General features: G+C 43.0%; 1 protein-coding gene across 5 annotated transcripts in view; it reads left to right on the top strand.

Annotated features, from left to right (window-relative positions):
• LOC115195647 (collagen alpha-1(XXI) chain) overlaps window positions 1-15,185 on the top strand; it is a 48,666-nt gene extending 33,481 nt beyond the window's left edge. For 2 of the 5 annotated variants that reach the window (XM_029755725.1, XM_029755724.1), the window contains 13 exons: window positions 4,359-4,403; window positions 4,884-4,937; window positions 7,390-7,443; window positions 7,834-7,887; window positions 8,410-8,481; window positions 8,975-9,010; window positions 10,144-10,188; window positions 10,646-10,678; window positions 11,109-11,255; window positions 11,370-11,424; window positions 11,880-12,074; window positions 13,561-13,638; window positions 14,001-15,185. In XM_029755725.1, coding sequence (XP_029611585.1) covers window positions 4,359-4,403; window positions 4,884-4,937; window positions 7,390-7,443; window positions 7,834-7,887; window positions 8,410-8,481; window positions 8,975-9,010; window positions 10,144-10,188; window positions 10,646-10,678; window positions 11,109-11,255; window positions 11,370-11,424; window positions 11,880-12,074; window positions 13,561-13,638; window positions 14,001-14,191 — 1,059 coding nt within the window. In that variant the 3' untranslated portion in view covers window positions 14,192-15,185. Of the gene's footprint in view, window positions 1-4,358; window positions 4,404-4,883; window positions 4,938-7,389; window positions 7,444-7,833; window positions 7,888-8,409; window positions 8,482-8,915; window positions 9,011-10,143; window positions 10,189-10,645; window positions 10,679-11,108; window positions 11,256-11,369; window positions 11,425-11,879; window positions 12,075-13,560; window positions 13,639-14,000 lie in introns of those variants that run through there. The other 3 variants (XM_029755729.1, XM_029755728.1, XM_029755726.1) reach the window with 3 other exon arrangements.
• The last annotated feature ends 5,402 nt before the right edge of the window (window positions 15,186-20,587 follow it).

The following is a 20,587-nucleotide window of genomic DNA, read 5'->3' as shown; positions in this document are numbered from 1 at the left end:
AATGTGCTTCGATTTGAAAATGACATGTTAAAAAACACCATATTCTAAAAACATGACAGGTAAAAATAAAATGGACATTATAGAATGAAATTAGACTACTTGCGACTGCATTCCGGGAGTTCCCCTCTGTGAGCTGAATTGTCATGAATCAGTGATTTCAACTGTAGGCCTATTCGTCGACTTTTGACAAGCTGATCATAGGGATAAAGAAATACCTACTGTGTAAACACATTGATTCTCATTTCAAATAGGCTCAAAATAACTCATTATAAATGTGGATAGCTGATATGCAGATACAAAATGATTAGTCTTAAGCCTTGGTCAGAAATCAGGACTAGGCTAATAAATCCAATGTAACTTCCTGTTTTACAAATGGTACAACATAGACTAGCCCAAACGCCAGCAGATGGTGATATTGAGTAATTTCATCTTACTGTCCAAACACATTGTATGCAGCCAGCAATACACTCGTATTCTCCGTGGACCGGTTCGTACCTAAAACATTCTCCATTCAGGCTGCAAACGCATCGATTTCCTCCTTAACTAGATTTAATGGCGAGAAGGTGTAAAGAAATTGAGAAAATACATTTTTATGAAACACCATTTTCCACCACCATGCTAGAGTGGCTAATGCCTAAGAATGCTAGTCCTGGATGTTGCGTATCGCATTCAGCCAATCAGGTTGCAGCAGTCTGATGTTTACCCCTGGCTAAAAGCAGGGTGCAACATCAGAAATTAGCATTAGCATGGTGGTGGAAAATGGTGTTACGTAAAGAAAGTATACATATTTTTCCCTCCTTCTCACCACTAAATCTAGTTAAGGAGGAAATTGATGCCTTTGCAGCCGGAATGGAGAATGTTTTAGGAACGAACCGGTCCATGGGGGATACAAGTGTATTCCCGGCTGCATACAATGCGTTTGGACGGTAAGATGAAATGACTCAATATCACTATCTGCTAGCCTACACTATTCTAGTTTTTTGGGGATAATAGGAGGCCTGTATGCTACCCTAAAATGTTAAGTCACACTGCTGCTGTGGTCTCCATTTATTTGGTGCTAACGCTTCCAGCCATAGGCCTACATTTAATAAACCAGGATAAAAGTCTGGTTTGGTCGTCATTGTCACCCACACACTTTATGGACTGTATACTCTTAGAAAAAAAGGTGCTATCTAGATCCTAAAATAGTTATTTGGCTCTCCCCATAGGAGAACCGTTTTGAGTTCGAGGTAGAACCCTTTTGTGTTTCATGTGGAACCCTTTCACAGACAGTTCTAGATGGAACCCAAAAGGGTTCTACCTGGAACAAAACAGGGTTTTACCTGTAACCAAAAAGGGTTATCCTATGGGGACAGCAGAAGAACCCTTTTGGAACCCTTTTTCTAAGAGTGTAATATGTTCTGCTTGTCTGACTAAATTAGCATGCTTTTAGCAAGTCCCTAGACTCGCTAAAACATACAGAAGTAGGTCTAGATTGCCATTTTGGAAGGGAGATTGGCAGGGGCCCCATTGCCTTTAAATTCATCAAAGCATACGCCCTTGCGTGCTGAGGCGCTCTCCGCACCTCGAAACCAAGGTCAGCTCGTCCCACGCTTTTCTCACCAAGTTTTCTCTTTGCACGCTAAGGCATTAAAAAAAACTAACGGAAGCACTTTTTCATCAATGTGGGCCTCTTCTGATCATATTTGTCATTAACGCCAAACAGCATGCAGCAGTGGGGGGTGTCAAAGGGACCGTCATGTTCCTGTTTCCTCTCTTCTCCTTTCTTCTCTCTCTTGTATCCCTCTCTCCTCCTCTCCGCCACCTTTTCCTAAGAGTGTGGGCATCCTCCGGCAGCCAACCCCTTGATGATCTGGATGCATTCCACTGTGGGTGGAAGTGGTTGTGCTCTAGCAGGTTAATTACAATGGAGATAGACAGAAGACACTAGGGGCAGGGAGAGGGCCAGCAGAGTCAGATGGTGCTTTCTTCCAACACCATTCACCGGGATTTTATTTACTGTGCTACGGAAGCAGGTTCCTGTGTTTGTGTGTGTGCGCGCACGCAGGTGTGGCGCTGAGAGATTGCAGAGTAATAGAGACGCTCAATCCAGGACCCGCTTCAAAATACAACACACCTTCAGTTGGGACGGGGCCATGTCTTATCAGTGTTTTCTTTGGGTTGTTTTGGGAAATGTTTGATATAACAGATGCTGGTTTCTTTTCAGAATGATATTGCCCATATTTAGCCAGGTATGTTTTGATTAATGTAAACAACGGCTACACCCCTCTATTTTTTGTGTTTGCTATTAAAAATTGTGAAACTCTGTAAACTATCGATTTTACCCGCTTGATGCTAGAGTACTTTAGAACGCAGTCAGAGCTCCAGGGAAAATGGAGAACGTGGTCAGAGCTCAGGTTTTTATCTTTCCATGTGGTATTTGAAAGTCCTCCAGGGAAAATGGATATGTATTTTCAGCAGGTCTGTAAAAACAGTACCCCATCCAGACAGCTCCCTTGTTTGCTGTAGAACTCTTTATCTAAAGTGGGAACCGGCATATGTATCTGCCTTGTAAATACATTATTACATGAATCTATCAATACGTCACACCTCAGACACAGGAAGCAGTCACTAAGGTTTTCTATTGTCATTCACTTCTAACCTTAGCCCCTCTACATTGGTTATCACTTTTGCGCTGTGGCTTTGCAGTACTAAGAACATAATTTATTTCCAGGGGTGAAAGTAGAATACATTTCTTCCCCGGTACGGGACCTACCAAAAAATGGTATGCGTCTAATCATAGAATTACACAGTGTCACGCCTAGTCCCGCTTCCCACTCGCAACATACAATGAGTATACCAAACATTAGGAACACCTTCCTAATATTGAGGTGCACCTCCCCCTTTTCCCATTCGTCGGGACATGGACTCTACAAGCTGTCGAAAGCGTTCCACAAGGATGCTGGCCCATATTGACTCCAATGCTTCCCCCAGTTGTCAAGCTGGCTTGCTGTCTTTTGGTTGGCGGACCATTCTTGATACACACGGGAAACTGAACGTGAAAAACCCAGCAGCATTGCAGTTCTTGACAGAAACCTGTGCGCCTGGCACCTACTACCATACCCCGCTCAAAGGAAATTAAATATTTTGTCTTGCCCATTCACTGTCTGAATGCATGTCTCAATTGTCTCCAGGCTTAAAAATCCTTCTTCAACCTGCCTCCTCCCAATCATCTACCCTGATTGAAGTGGATTTAACAAGTGACGTCAATAAGGGATCATAGCTTTCACCTGGTCAGTCTGTCATGGAAAGAGCAGGCTGGAAATACACTGAGTATGTTTTGTATACTTCGTGTATTTTCAGCCTCCAAACAGTGATGAAAGGAAAGAAACATCCGTTACACAACATCACAAAGTGTCATGACAATACTTTACGATTGTCATTAGGCCAGAGTCCACTGCTGTCCATGTGAGTCTCAGTGTCGGCCACTCATCTCTTCCTTGGCAAACCTTCTGTGTTCTCGTCAAACCACATCGCATTTTGGAGCGTAGGTTATACCACCCATTTCCATGCCTCTGATCTGCGGTGATTATAAAAAGTGGTGTAATAACCTACCGTCTTTCTTGACATTTTGTTTGAATTATTTTGATAGGCGCATGTTTTACTGGTACGGCATACCCCCCCCGTACCGGACTGTACTGCCTTACTTTCACCCATGCTTATTTATTTTAGCAGTATTAGAATAGAGTTTAACACCATATGACTATTTAAACAGGTGAAAATACAATCTATCACCTCTACTACCTCAGTGGTTAGGTTGATTCCATCTAAGCCAGTGGGTGGCGAGGGCATGTCTTTACAATGGCCCTCTCTGAAATTCTAAGCACGTGGTATACTGGCACTCTGTTCTCCTCTCCTGTGTGTAATTACTTAGCAAAGTGCATGAAGGCCCCGCTGGCTGTAAATGAGGTGAATACAGCGTATCGGACCCCCAGCGGAAACCAGGGGGAAGAGACGCGGGATCCATTAAACCAATTTAGAATGCAAGGAAAACAATCATCACAGCGCATCTGGGCATGTGTTCCAAAGGTCTCCCAATGCCCTCCACTGTGGCTCATCATGGCCTCATTGGAATGGATGACTGGCATGTACTGTATGCAAGGCAAGCACTCCACACTGCAACAAGTGGTTTGCCATGCCAGATCGTTTTATTCATCCTCTCCGCTGTGCCATTCTACAAATGCCTTAATGGCGGTACTGTAACTAGAAGAGGAGGAAATTATGAATTGACTACTAAGCAATTAAACTGGGGCCCACTTTTCTTGTCACTCACTGTGCCACTGCTGTGTCAGCTGACCTGCTGTGTGTGTCATCTCCAGGGGATCCGGGGGCTTCCTGGAGGGGCGGGGCCAACAGGACCTCAGGTAAGACTTTCCTATTTGCATGTGAGTAAATAAGAAAGTATTTAAAGGCAGCCTGGCACTGTCAATCAAATGTATTTATTAAGCCCTTTTTACATGAGCCGATGTCACAAAGTGCTGTATAGAAACCCAGCCTAAAACCCCAAACAGCAAGCAATGCAGATGTAGAAGCACTGTCACTTTGTTTGGTAAAGCTGATGTATGGGTCTGGTGAAATGTAAACACTTAAATTCATTGACAGAGCTATGGATGCAAGGACAGTCTTTAAGCCACATGTAAGAACAGAATAAAAAAGAACTCTGCTACTAATATCCAGTCAATAACTGGAATAATAGGGGATCAGAGATAGATTGAAACCTGAGACCATATTAGAGTAAGAAAAGTCCCCGGCCTCAAGTCAACACAAGGAGGATTTCCGAGGCACAGAAGTAATTAGATTGACTACCTTGCAGTGGGAGGCATTCATCTCTTCTCATCCAACAGGGAGAGAGAGGAGCACTTGGGCAGAAGGGATCAACTGGTCCAAAAGGTCCACAGGTGGGTGTCAACATCTGTACAATGACAAGCAATCCCAGTTCAATGATTTAACCGATTGCACACATACTAGGGTGGCAGGTAGCCTAGTGGCTAAGAGCGTTGGGCCAGTAGCCGAAAGGTCTCTGCTTCGAATCCCCGAGCCAACTAGGTGCAAAATGTACCCTTGAGCAAAGCACTTAACCCTAATTACGCCTGTAAGTCGCGCTGGATAAGAGTGTCTGCGAAATGACGTAAATGTAGTAATGAACGAGCATCTTTATGACTTTATTTCAATTGCAGTCATTTTCTCCACGGGAGGAATTACAATACACATCACGTACTGTAACATGCCTATTTAATTGTCGCTGAAATGTAATTCTCTCTTAATTAATGATCCATTATGCATTAAGAGAGCTCTGACAGTGATCCATAAAGGGACTATGATTAGACGAGGTGATTGGGCACCCTCCACTGGTGAGTAAGGAACAGCTTGTCCCTATTCAAGCAGAGCCATCGAGCTGTGCATCATATGGTGTTCCATTGCTGCCCTCTTCTGGTTCAGTGAAGCTGCATAACTACACTTGTTACTAAGTTAGAGCAATCATCTACATTTGAATTTAAGTATTTTCTTCCCTCAAATTTGAATGAATTGTTCTGTTTAGTAAAGACATGGTATCTACACTGAGTTACAGTTCATGTGAGGAAATCAGTCAATTGAAATAAACTCATTAGGCCCTAATCTGTGGATCTCATATGACTGGGAATACAGATATGCATGTTGGTCCCAGATGTCACCCCCCCCCCCCCCCCCCCAAATAAAGGCAGGGCTGTTGATCAGAAAACCAGCCAGTATCTAGTGTGACCATATTTTGCCTCATGCAGCGCAACACATCTCATTCCCATAGAGTTGATCAGGCTGTTGATTGTGGCCTGTGGAATGTTGTCTCACTCCTCTTCAATGGCTGTGCGAAGTTTCTGGATATTGGCAGGAACTGAAACATGCTGTCATACACGCCGATCCAGAGCATCCCAAACATGCTCAATGGGTGACATGTCTGGTGAGTACGCAGGCCATGGAAGAACTGACTGTGACATTCAGCTTCCAGAAATTGTGTACAGATCCTTGCGACATGGGGCCGTGCATTATCATGCTGAAACATGAGCTGATGAATGGCACGGTATCTCTGTGTATTCAAATTGCCATCGATAAAATGCAATTGTGTTCGTTGTCCGTAGCTTATGCCTGCCCATACCGTAACCCCGCTGCCACCACGTGGCACTCTGTTCACAACGTTGACATCAGCAAACCGCTCGCCCACACGATGCCGTACACGCTGTCTGCCATCTGCCTGGTACAGTTGAAACCGGGATTCTTCTGTGAAGAGTACACTTCTCCAACGTCCCAGTGGCCATCGATGGCGAGCATTTGCCCACTGATGTTGGTTACGACGCCGAACTGCAGTCAGGTCAAGACCCTTGTGAGGATGACGAACACGCAGATGAGCTTCCCTGAAACGTTTTCTGACAGTTTGTGAAGAAATTCTTCTGTTGTGCAAATACACATTATTAGCAGCTGTCCGGGTGGCTGGTCTCAGACCATCCCGCAGGTGAAGAAGCTGGATGTGGAGGTCCTGGGCTGACGTGGTTGCACGTGGTGTGCGGTTGTGAGGACAAATTCTCCAAAACAACGTTTGGAGGCTGCTTAAGGTAGAGAAATGAATATTCAATTATCTGGCAACAGTGGGCATTCCTGCAGTCAGCGTGCTAATTACATGCTCCCTCAATTTTTTTTGCTTTTTTTTTTACCAATACTTGAGACATATGTGGCATTGTGTTGTTTGACAAAACTGCACATTTTAGAGTGGCCTTTTATTGTCCCCAGCACAATGTTCACCTGTTTAATGGTAATTCTGTTTAATCAGCTTCTTGATATGCCACAACTGTGAGGTGATTGGATTATCTTGGCAAAGGATAAATGCTCACCAACAGGGATGTAAACAAATTTGTGCACAAAATGTGCGAGAAATAAGCTTTTAGTGTGTATGGATCATTTCTGGGATCTTTTATTTCAGCTCATGAAATATGGGACTAACACTTCACATGTCGCGTTTATATTTTTGTTTAGTGCAGTTTTTAACTTCACATTAATGACCCTCGTACAATTACTCACACACACTTGTGGTCTGGGATATAGTTTGAACACATTACATTACTGTATATCAGTGATTAACATGCAAATAGACCAGTTGCAGTGATTAATAACAGTAGTCATCCTAACATGAACAATGAGGAACAGTAGCTAAGTGTATTTGCAGATGGATAGGGTTAAAGCCTCATTGCACATCCCCTTTTTATAAAATGAACCAGAATGGGGCATCTGCCATCTAATTCCCTCTCAGTGGTTGGTGACTAAGCTGTCACGCATCCTGTCACACTGCCTGCAGGCCAACTGTCTGTGTTTTTATATGCCCAGGGAATTCAAGGCCCCCAGGGAGACCCTGGAGCCAGTGGACGCGATGGCCCAAAGGTTTGTCCATCAGCCATTTTAATTAGCGATTATGCTAATGCTGCAGCTTTTCATCCCCAGTGTGTGGGTTCTTCTCTACTCTCCGAATGGCTTACTGATAATACTAGAATTATCTCTCCCAATGTGATATTTCTTTACCAAAGTGCGTTTCGGGTGTAAAAGTAATTCTAGTCTTTCATTGTTGAGTAAATAGACTATTGTCTTGAATTTCAAGTAGCCTTCTGTTTTACAAAAGAAGCTTCATCAGCTCTGTGTTTGTTGGCAATGCTGTGTGTGTGCATGTGTGTTTGTGCGTGTTTGAGTGAGTGCATGTGTTTGCGTGTGTGAATGTGTGCGTGCGAACGTGTGTGTCAGTGTTTTGCGTGCTAATTCCTATGTGTCTGTATTCAGGGAAGCGAGGGGGAGCGAGGTTCCGATGGCTCCCCAGGAATGCCAGGCCAAAAGGTGAGAAAGGCACCAGAGACACACTCCATGATCGATTAGACTATGGACAGATAACATACATCCCTGGTTCAGTAAAAAGCTGAGGGATGGGGCTAGAGAAATGCAACCAACCACTCTCAAATTCATAGACAGAGCTATGGATCCAAGGACTGACAAGCCATGACATCAAAACGATAGTTTTAACCATGTCTTGAGGCTGTATAGTGTGTGTGTACATTTACTTTGTTTACAAACATTGGAGTAAAACAAGCATCTATTTTGGGTTCTGACGGGGTATGACCGTTGAACTAAGCTCATGAGGCATTTAGAAGTTATATTCTTCAAGAATCAATAGGTACATATCGTTAAGTTATAAGTGCAAAAATGTATGTATCAACTGCAGATTGCCCCGTTGATGGTTAAAGTTAGTATTGGGGCAGGGTAAGCTGACCCTAGCGCTCTGCCTACAGACTACTTCCACCCAGAGCCTGCACTAAGAAGACTTACCCCAGCTATTTACCATGCTTTTTTTTCACTCTTTAGGGCACACCAGGAGAGGCAGGCTTCCTTGGGTCCCCGGGCACTAATGGCCTACCTGGGTTCAAAGGTCCCAAGGTAAGGACATCAGCATGCACCACCATAGACTTTAGATCTCAATTAATCTTTCCTTGATTCCTTGAACCCTCTTTCCTTGCTTCTTTCTCAAAAACACTAGACAAGAAGGTCTGAGGGGAGGGGCCTTTGACCTTCTCCAATACGGTCGAGAAGGAGACAAGGAGATAGGATGCAAAGAATCACAGAAAGACGAATTGAGATAGAGCCCAAATCTCAGATAACATAACTGTGTTATTGCCTGTAGGGGGGCCTTTTGGCTTAATGAGGCAGTGTGCGGCTCTAAAGACATGATTTATGAATGATTTATGGTTCTCGGTATCAGGGAGCTTGTTCATTTGCCTGTTTTGCAGTAAGCGCTGATGTCTTTTTGCATAATGCATATTTCATTCCTCTTACGTGTTGTCATTCACACGCACTGAGAGCTTGTCCTTCAGACTGTATGCAGGCACGCCCAGACGCCTACCCGTTGGTTATTACAGCCACTGTTTTTCAGGGAGAAACTGGAGAGGCGGGTCCCAGAGGAAGTCAGGTATCGTCATCTTCTGTCTTGTCTGTCTCTGAAACACGGGGGGGTGGTTCAGTTCATTGTCATTTATTCCTGTCATAGTGACATTTAGATATTGGGTTGGTGGATGGTTGTTTGCAGTGACCTATAGAGCTCGCAATACACAGCACATAAGACAAGGACTAGTGAATGGCTTATCATCCAAACAATCAAGTTCATACTTAGAACATTTTACATTTGCATTTTAGTCATTTAGCAGACGCTCTTATCCAGAGCGACTTACAGTAGTGAATGCATACATTTTTTTCTCCGTACTCGTTCCCCGTGGGAATCGAACCCACAACCCTGGTGTTGCAAACACCATGCTCTACCAACTGAGCCATGTACTCTACTGTACTTAGAACCCTATACTGCATTTACAACGCTCCTTAGTGGCCCTGTGGTTAGACTGTCCGCCTTGAGATTGGAAGGTTGGGTGTTCAATCCCCGGCCGCGTCATACCAAAGACAAAAAATGCTACCCAATGTGTCTCTGCTTGGCACACAGCATTAAGTAAGGCTCTAGAGACTAGAGTTCTGTCCAGGTTGTGTACTACATCAAGCTGCCTTACGCTACAGAGATAGGCTCCTGCTCCTATGAGCTCTTAGGCAAGGCTACCCTGTAGGCTCCTTAGAACCCTATACTGCACGTAGAGTCCTACACTATATTTAGAGCACTGTACTGTACATACTCATATCTCTCCAGGACACTGACAAGAAAATAATGAGTGTTAGTCATGTCTTAATCACGAGGAACAAAGCTTTTCTCGCACCGAAGTCAGTCCTCCCTTAAGGGCTCTGTGCTGTGACTACAGAGTGTAGTGTCTTTGGCTCTGTGCTTTGATTTGTGCTTCCTATAGCCTTACAATCACAGCAGGGCGACCGTGATAGAGGCAGACTTCAGAGCAGAGTGGTTGGAAGGGAGGGAAGAGAGGGGAGGTAGGGGAAACTCAGGTGATGTGTTTTTAAAAGGTCAATGAGACCCTTGGGTCTCTCCTTGGCTGTGAATACTAATGATGACCTTTTAGTGGCGAGCGCTCTCCAATACCCTCCTATGATGCCTCCCATCTTCCTCCCCTCTCCCATCATCCATCCCCCCAACCCTGTATCTTGTTCCAGGGCGAACGAGGCACCGATGGAGCCCTTGGGAACCCCGGCTTACCGGTGAGTGCAGTTACATGACCAGGGCACTGGGTGGCAGTGGATATCAAATCAACTTGAACTACAAAATGTTTTTTATTCCTTGGTCTTTTTTATTCCCCCCCCCACACACAAATGGCAACTCGGCCAATATCAGGCACAGTGGATTTGCCTGTCACTTTTACATAACACTATTTATGGGTAAACAATTTGTAGTCATAACTTTCCCTGTGGCCATTGCACTGGCTGTGACTCGTATTTGATATACAACAGCATTAGGCGAACAGTATGTCGGTTTATTTAAAAAAAAATGTACCTCTGCATCAACTGTAGTAAGTAAGACTGCAGCAAGGGAAAAATATTTGTACTTTTATCAGAGCAGAGTGAATGAAGAGCTTCTGAAAGAGAGTGTTTCTTTGATATTCAAGCAGAACTTTTTTAACAGGCTCTTTCTCTCATTTTCCTCTTCCTTCTCTGCCAGGGTGAAGCTGGACCCAGGGGAAGCAAAGGACAGGTTTGTAGAATAAACTGCTGCATTAGATATAATCCATTCTGCCTCATTCTACACCAGAGACCAGGTCCTCTCAAGCCATCTGAGCTGAGGAACACTACTGAACATGTCATACCATGAAGCCTCCGACATCACACCCGCAGGGTCTAGATAGGTAGACATGTCAGTAAACCTACTGTGAAATCCATATCACATCAGGCTCTTGAACACCAAGTTCAACATTCACATTTTAAAAGATGCATGTCGGCATATTTCCACCAGGATTTCTTTGAACACCTAGTCTGGAACGCTTATTAATTTTCTAGTCTCAAGGCAGATACATTGTAGGCTATAACAGACATTTTAAATGCAAACGAGCTCTGTATGCAAAGGTCCTATCTACTGTGTTTAGTTCTATACAGTTTATGACCATATTTCTCCTCACGATAATCAGAAAGGCATCACAGGGGATATCGGTGTCAGAGGCACCGATGGGAAGAAAGGAGGCATGGGACACGTGGGGGCCGCTGGCCCACGGGGATCTCCCGGCGAGGACGGGTCGCCTGGGCAACCGGGAACGCCGGGCTACCCTGGGAAGCCTGTGAGTTCTCCTGAATCCTGGCCTTTGTCTAAAAGCACCGTGTCCATTTCTCCATGGCCTTCGCCATCCAGACATCAACCGTCTAACCCATTTGGCCTTATCTGTGTCTTCCAGGGGAAGCCTCCCTCTGACGACCACATGATGAAGCTCTGCGGCGACGTGTTGCGGAGTAAGTACCTGTCACCAGCCGCCCAGCGGTAGCTATGCGGCGTCAATAACTAAAGTGCAAATTGAAGTAAGCTGGAAAGCGTGCGGCTCGTTGTTGACTCAGCAGCTTAAGACTGTGGGGATTAAACAATACACATATTGAAAAGTAAATTGAGTGTAGGGATCTGACTATGCCTTAGAATTCATGTTCAATATGAATATGTATTGGTTAGGGCAGGAAGGTAAAACGGTAACATCCTTACAGCATCATATTACAGTTAATAGCAATATGTTTATCTGGTGCTATTCATATTTTTGCTGCAGTAATACGTGGGATATTTTTCCAGCTATACTCAAATAAGAAGTTTAAATCATGAGACATATTAATGACTGTAAACAATGGTTCCCTTAATAACTTGATTGATTGACTGATTAACATTGATTTGATTGAACCAAATTGTGCTTGGGCCCTCCCAGATCAACTCCCCCAGCTGCTGCAGACACTAGCCCCTCTCAGCAGATGTGAGCCGTGTGAGACGGTGAAGGGACCCCCGGGACAGCCTGGAGCACCAGGACTCAAAGGTTCCTCAGGAACCCCGGGCTATCCTGGTAGAATCGGCTCACTAGGATACCCAGGAACCCCCGGCATGCAGGGGCCCCAGGGAGTCAAAGGTAACACATCTGTACAGAAACCCCAAAGACTCTACTGAGTGTTTGGTAACGCATTCATCTACAGGTTAGGATAAAGGAATTATGACATGGTAACACATGGAAATAAAACATTACTCCCCTATAATTCACCTATGAACCACGTATGTGTACGGAATTATAGAGATGACTACATTTATATAATTGGTTATAAGGAGCAATGAGCTGAACACCATAGCTAGTCTTGTAAAGCACTTTGCTGGTAATTTTTTTATTTCACCTTTATTTAACCAGGTAGGCCAGTTGAGAACAAGTTCTCATTTACAACTTCGACCTGGCCAAGATAAAGCAAAGCAGTGAGACACAAACAACAACACAGAGTTACACATGGAATAAACAAGCGTACAGTCAATAACACAATAGAAAAAAAAGTCTATATACAGTGTGTGCAAAGGGCGTGAGGAGGTAAGGCAATAAATAGGCCATAGTATCGAAGTAATTACAATTTAGCAAATTAACACTGGAGTGATAGATGTGCAGATGATGATGTGCAAGTAGAAATACTGGTGTGCAAAAGAGCAAAAAAGTTAATTAAAACAATATGGGGATGAGGTAGGTAGATTGGATGCAGTGGCGGTTCTAGACCATTTCAACTGGGGGGGGCAAGCTGGGGCCAGTTGTACTGTTAGAGGGGCCAGTTACATTAGACGTTATTGTTGTCATATCGTTTTGTATGTGGTACGATACTGTTGTGTTCCGCCTAAAGCCGATGTGTGGGTTAGAAAATGTGTGGGTTAAATTAGTGTTCCGCGTTGCCACTGTCTAATAATGGATGTAAAAAAAGAACGATAGCAAAAATTATTTATGTAAAAATTATTTCATACTCCACATTTAGGGGGGCCACAAGGGGGTCCAAAATTGTTGATACAGGGGCACTGCCCCCCCCCCCCCCAGAACTGCTAGTGATTGGATGGGTTGTGTACAGCTGCAGCGATTGGTTAGCTGCTCAGATAGCCAACTTCAGCGATTTTTGCAATTCGTTCCAGTCATTGGCAGCAGAGAACTGGAAGGAAAGGCGGCCAAAGGAGGTGTTGGTTTTGGAGATGACCAGTGAGATATACCTGCTGGAGCGCGTGCTACGGGTGGGTGTTGTTATCGTGACCAGTGAACTGACATAAGGCAGAGCTTTACCTAGCAAAGAGTTATAGATGACCTGGAGCCAGTGGGTCTGGTGACGAATATGTAGAGAGGGCCAACTGACGAGAGCATACAGGTCGCAGTGGTGGGTGGTATATGGGGCTTTGGTGACAAAACGGATGGCACTGTGATAGACTGCATCCAGTTTGCTGAGTAGATTGCAGTTCAATGTATTTAGATTGCAGTTCAATATATTTACAGCTTCATAGAAAGTGTTACCCACTTGAAGTAACAGTGGAGTATGTTATGTTAGCAGGTGAGCTAGAGTCATGTTGGTTCTATACACAGTATAATGATTAGAAATCATCCTTAGGTGACACTGGACCAAGAGGACTCAAAGGCACCAAAGGAGAGGGTCGTCCAGGGTCGCCAGGCCCTACTGGACAGTCAGGTAAGCTAATACAATGGCAAATTAACCGTTGGGCACTAACGACATGCTAGCTGTTGATTAGCCGTACACCTAGGGATTAGCACCTAGGGATTCAGAGATTGAACAGGCTAAAGTGGCTAGTTAGCGGTTAATCATGACTAATTTGCCCCTTCTATCAGCGATTGGAGTCTTTTAAAAAGGTATCCTCCAGAGAGCATAAAATGCTAGCTCGCTTTCTATACCGACACAAATGTTCTTCTAGAGCCTCATATCCCATCACTCCATATGAAACCATCATCATTGATTATTCTGAAACATGAAAACACACTGCTCGTTCTGTGGAGTCATATCCCCTTACAGTATTTCTTCTTAATGACGGGCAGGAGTTCAGGGGCCTCGCGGATCGGATGGCATCGGACGCCCGGGCACTCAGGGGATGCCTGGGAAGTCAGGAAGTCCCGGAATGCCAGGGAAACAAGGGTCATCAGGACTACCAGGAGTGTGTGACATGTCTTCTTGCTACCAGGCCTACAACCTCAGGAATGACCCCTACAGCAAAGGGCCCAACTTCTGAGAGGAAGGGGCCCCTAGAGGGGAGGACGGGCTTTAATGTGGGGGTCAATATGAAACGCCATACAGTACTTTTTGACAGTGAGGTCCAATCTTTTCGGCAAAGGGGAGTGTTTAGCTGCAGGCTTTTGCTCCAGCCATACACTAACACCTGAATATGGAATAACGGTCTGCACCCACACTGGCTCTTTGCAGATAAGATTGGACACCTATGCTTAAAAGCCCTCTCCTCGTGGACACCCAGACGTTTCACACATTTGTTCTAGCCCTGAACTGGCACACCTGATTCCATTAGTAAAGGGCTTGGTGATAATTGACTAATTGAATCAGGTGTGCCAGTTTAGGGCTACAACAAATATGTAAAAAGACCTATGGTCCCTGAGGAGAGGGTTGGGAAACCCTGTTTTAAGGCATATGGGAGTCCACTTTGCTGTTCAGTAGAAATATTTGTCCTGATTAACTGAAACTAGGTCTATATTGAGACATATGCGTGGTTTCATATACTGTATGTTTGTAGGTTTCAGGATAAATTATAGAAACCATATGTTTTGGACTTTTAATGGTGATTGTCCAAAAATAATCATCATAGTCCTTGGAACTGTAACGCTACCTCCTTGCTGGACACGAGGCATTACATATAAGTACACCATGGAAAAATGTTTTGTAAAACCAGGGTGTGAAACATATTTTAAAAAATGTATACCATAAGTTGTTGTTGTCAAGCCCTCCATATGTAAATATTTTACAGCATGTCAAAAGGTTGTGGGCTGAGGTAAACACAGAGTAACTGCTAATTTGTTCAATAACAGGCTACCTGGATTCAACCACAGAATGTGCTAATATAGTAAGTGCCTGGTGCATTTTTACAAGACAACATCGTGAGTATTTCGGCTTAAAATGTATCCCAACTACGAAAACTGTACTGTAGATATGAATTCACCTTGTGCCTTTATAAACCCATACCATAAATGAAATTAAACCTCAGGAACTACTTCAAATGTGTTTTGCATATCTTTGTTAAAACATGTTCTTTGTTTGATACAGCCAAATGATTCATATTGCATTGTCCATACTTCATGTAATTGTTTTTATTTTACTTTAAATATCATACTATACCTTCAAATACTACAGTATACCTCCTGATGTAACTACAGGGGCTACATGATGTGCTATACCTCCTTATATAATTACAGGGGTTACATGATGTGCTATACCTCCTTATTTAATTACAGGGGTTACATGATGTGCTATACCTCCTTATTTAATTACAGGGGTTACATGATGTGCTATACCTCCTTATATAATTACAGGGGTTACATGATGTGCTATACCTCCTTATTTAATTACAGGGGTTACATGATGTGCTATACCTCCTGATTTAACTACAGGGGCTACATAATGTGCTATACCTCCTTATTTAACTACAGGGGCTACATGATGTGCTATACCTCCTTATTTAACTACAGGGGCTACATGATGTGCTATACCTCTATACCTCCTTATTTAACTACGGGGGCTACATGATGTGCTATACCTTCTTATTTAACTACGGGGGCTACATAATGTGCTATACCTCCTTATTTAACTACGGGGGCTACATGATGTGCTATACCTCCTTATTTAACTACGGGGGCTACATGATGTGCTATACCTCCTTATTTAACTACGGGGGCTACATGGTGTGCTATACCTCCTTATTTAACTACGGGGGCTACATGATGTGCTATACCTCCTTATTTAACTACAGGGGCTACATGATGTGCTATACCTCCTTATTTAACTACAGGGGCTACATGATGTGCTATACCTCCTTATTTAACTACAGGGGCTACATGATGTGCTATACCTCCTTATTTAACTACAGGGGCTACATGATGTGCTATACCTCCTGATTTAACTACAGGGGCTACATGATGTGCTATACCTCCTGATTTAACTACAGGGGCTACATGATGTGCTGTACCTCCTGATTTAACTACAGGGGCTACGTGATGTGCCATGGGAGATGACAGACGCTGACATGTGTATGAATGGTTAAGCTGTTTTGGTGTTGTTGTTTTTTTACATTTAAAATATTGTAATAGATTTTCAGATGCTTTTATGTATTTTATGATATCCAAGTTTCCATCTTTTACATCAACTGTTATGTGGTTATATGGTTGGACTGTACTGTATATGGGTGATTCTGCATGAGTGGTGCAAAAAAACATGTAAGTATCCAAACTTAGGACATTTATTTACTTCATGATATGTTCTAATACAATCCAAGGCAATAACAAACATATAGTTACATTTAATTTAGTACAAAGTAATTGTTTATACAGCTATTTCTATTCAGAGGTGGCTGTCCCAAACCCTGACTCCTAAACTTCATGTTTGAAAATAAAGCAATTCTTGATTTTTGTAATTTTTTAAACAGTTATTTCAATAGGACATCTTGAGTTGTTCTATTATTACATTCAAAGATACTGATCTAATTAGTAGTTTTGTTTATTTTTAAACGTCTTTCAAAAAAAAAAGATTTTGATGTCACTACTGAAACACTCACAATAAAAGACTAGAATGAATGTGTCTTAAGCCAGGGTTTCCCAAACTCGGTCCTGGGGCCCCCCCTGGGTGCACGTTTAGTTTTTTTGCCCTAGCACTACACATCTGATTCAAATAATCAAAGCCTGATGATGACTTGGTTATTTGAATCAGCTGTGTAGTGCTAGGGCAAAAAAAATAAAAAAAATACACCCAGGGGGGCCCCAGGACCGAGATTGGGAAACCCTGGCTTAAGCCACAACCCTACAAATATCACCAGGTGATGGGATTGCCCCCCTCCAGCATGGCCACATGGTGAGTAGTATGTCTGCAAACATTTTGAAGAAAATTAGTTAGCAAGTTGGTAAATCTTCATGTATTTTTACGAAGTGTCACTCCCAAAATATCAATAAATATGTGAAGCAAGGGTTTTTCTTTATTTTTACTATTTTTTACATTGTAGAATAATATGGAACACATATGGAATCATGTAGTAACCAAAAAAGTGTCAAACAAATCAAAATATATTTTAGATTCTTCAAAGTAGCAACCCTTTGCCTTGGTATGCAATCTGGTTTCCGCTCAGGTTATGGATGTGTCACTGCAACCTAAAAGGTCCTCAATGATTTCACCATTGCCCGTGATTCTAAGCAATGTTGTGCTGCTATTTTTATTGACTTGGCCAAAGCTTTTGATACGGTAGACCATTCCATTCTTGTGGGCCGGCTAAGGAGTATTGGTGTCTCTGAGGGGTCTTTGGCCTGGTTTGCTAACTACCTCTCTCAAAGAGTGCAGTGTATAAAGTCAGAACATTTGCTGTCTCAGCCACTGCCTGTCACCAAGGGTGTACCCCAAGGCTCGATCTTAGGCTCCACGCTCTTCTCAATTTACATCAATAACATAGCTCAGGAAGTAGGAAGCTCTCATCAATTTATATGCAGATAATACAGTCTTATACTCAACTGGCCCCTCCCCGGATTTTGTTTCTTAGTGTCCAACAAGCTTTCTCTGCCCTTCACCTTGTTTTGAACACCTCCAAAACAAAGGTCATGTAGTTTGGTAAGAAGAATGCCCTTCTCCCCACAGGTGTGATTACAACCTCTGAGGGTTTAGAGCTTGAGGTAGTCACCTCATACAAGTACTTGGGAGTATGGCTAGACTGTACACTGTCCTTCTCTCAGCACATATCAAAGCTGCAGCCTAAAGTTAAATCTAGACTTGGTTTCCTCTCTCGTAATCACTCCTCTTTCACCTCAGCTGCCAAACTAACCTTGATTCAGATGACCATCCTGCCCATGCTAGATTATGGAGACATAATTTATAGATCAGCAGGTAAGGGTGCTCTTGAGCGGCTAGATGTTCTTTACCATTCGCCGTAAAGCCTTTTTGAAATCTGACAAAGCGGCTGGATTAACAAGAAGTTAAGCTTTTAAACGATGTAAGACACTTGTATTGTCATGAATGTTTAATATTACAAATTTTGCATTTTGAATTTCGCGCTCTGGAATTTCACCGGATGTTGTCGAGGTGGGGCGCTAGCGGCACGCCTAGCCCAAAGAGGACACATCACTGCACTCTATACTCTTCTGTAAACTGGTCAACTCTGTATACCTGCAGCAACACCCACTGGTTGTTGCTTATTTATAAAACCCTCTTAGGCCTCACGCCCCCCTATCTGAGATATCTACTGCAGCCCTCATCCTCCACATACAACACTCGTTCTGTCAGTCACATTCTGTTAAATGTCCCCAAAGCACACATATCCCTGGGTCCCTTGTCCTTTCAGTTCGCTGCAGCTAGCGACTGGAACGAGTTGCAACAAACACTCAAACTGGACAGTTTTATCTCAATCTCTTCATTCAAAGACTCAATCATGGACACTCTTACTGAGTTGTGGCTGCTTTGCATGATGTATTGTTGTCTCTACCTTCATGCCCTTTGTGCTGTTGTCTGTGCCCAACAATGTTTGTACCATGTTGTGCTGCTACCATGTTGTGTTGCTACTATGTTGTTGTCATGTTGTGTTGCTACCATGCTGTGTTGTCATGTGTTGCTGCCATGCTATGTTGTCATCTTAGGTCTCTCTTTATGTAGTGTTGTGTTCTCTCTTGTCGTGATGTGTGTTTTGTCCTATATTTTTATTTAATTTATTTGTATTTTTAATCCCAGCCCCCATCCCCACAGGAGGACTTTTGCCTTTTGGTAGGCCATCATTGTAAATAAGAATTTGTTCTTAACTGACTTGCCTAGTTAAATAAAGGTTAAATAAAAAAAATAAATGACAGCTTTGCAAACTCTTGGCATTCTCTCAACCATCTTCATGAGGAATTATTTTCCAACAGTCTTGAAGGAGTTCTCACATATGCTGAGCACTTGTTGGCTGCTTTTCCTTCACTCGGAAAGTCCAACTCATCCAAAACCATCTCAAATGGGTTGAGGTTGGGTGATTGTGGAAGCCAGGTCATCTGATGCAGCATTCCATTACTCTCCTTGGTCAAATAGCCTTTACACACCCTGGAAGTGTGTTTGAATCATTATCCTGTTGATAAACAAATGATAGTCCCACTAAGCACAAACCAGATGGGATGGCGTATCACTGCAGAATGCTGTGGTAGCCATGCTGGTTAAGTGTGCCTTGAATTCTAAATAAATCACTGACAGTGTCACCAGCAAAGCACCATCACACCTCCTCCATGATTCACAGTGGGAACCACACATGTGGAGATCATCTGTTCACCAACTCTACAAATACACGGCGGTTGGAACCAAAAGTCTCAAATTTTGACTCATCAGACCAATGGACAGATTTACACTGGTCTAATGTCCATTGCTCGTGTTTCTTGGCCCAAACAAGTCTCTTGTTATTGGTGTCCTTTAGTAGTGGTTTCTTTGCAGCAAATCGACCATGAAGACCTGATTCACACAGTCTCCTCTGAACAGTTGATGTTGAGATGTGTCTGTTACTTGAACCCTGTGAAGCATTTATTTTGGCTGCAATCTGAGGTGCAGCTAACTCTAAGTAACTTATCCTCTGCAGCAGAGGTAATTCTAGGTCTTCCTTTCCTGTGGCGGTCCTCATGAGAGCCAGTTTCATCATAGCACCTGATGGTTTTTGCGACAGCACTTGAAGAAACTTTCAAAGTTCTTGAAATGTTCAGAAACGACTGACCTTCATGTTTTAAAGAAATGGACTGTCGTTTGTCTTTGCTTATTTGAGCTGTTCTTGCCATAATACGAACTTGGTCTTTTAGCAAATAGAGATATCTTCTGAGTGTGCCAAGAGTGTGCAAAGCTGTCATCAAGGCAAAGGGTGGCTACTTTGAAGAATCTCAAATATAAAATATATTTTGATTTGTTGAACACTTGTTTGGTTATTACATGATTCCATATGTGTTATTTCATAGTTTTGATGTCTTCACCATTCTACAATGAGGAAAATAGTCAAAATAAAGAAATGTTCTGGAATGAGTACGTGTCCAAACTTTTGACTGGTACTATATATGTTTTCTGGGATGTACATCTGTTTAAATGAAAGATAGCCAGCTATATGTTAGATATTGGGATTCTTTAAAGTCCAAAATAAGTCAAAATTGTCCAAACTGAAAAGGTCACAACCGAAACAATTGACATCATAGAGATATGTAGAGGTCTCATCTTCGTATCTATGCAATTATGGCGTCTGTGACAGCACAGGCAGCGCCATTTAAATTTTTATTTCGATTTATTTCACCTTCATTTAACCAGGTAGGCCAGTTGAGAACAAGTTCTCATTTACAACTGCGACCTGGCCAAGATAAAGCATAGCAGTGCCACAAAAACAACAGTTACACATAAACAAACGTACAGTCAATAACACAAAAGAAAAGAAAAGTAG

Source organism: Salmo trutta, chromosome 6 (assembly GCF_901001165.1).
Source record: "Salmo trutta chromosome 6, fSalTru1.1, whole genome shotgun sequence".
Taxonomy (NCBI): domain Eukaryota; kingdom Metazoa; phylum Chordata; class Actinopteri; order Salmoniformes; family Salmonidae; genus Salmo; species Salmo trutta.
The sequence above is the reverse complement of the archived record's forward strand: the minus strand, read 5'-3'. Positions and strand labels throughout refer to the sequence as shown.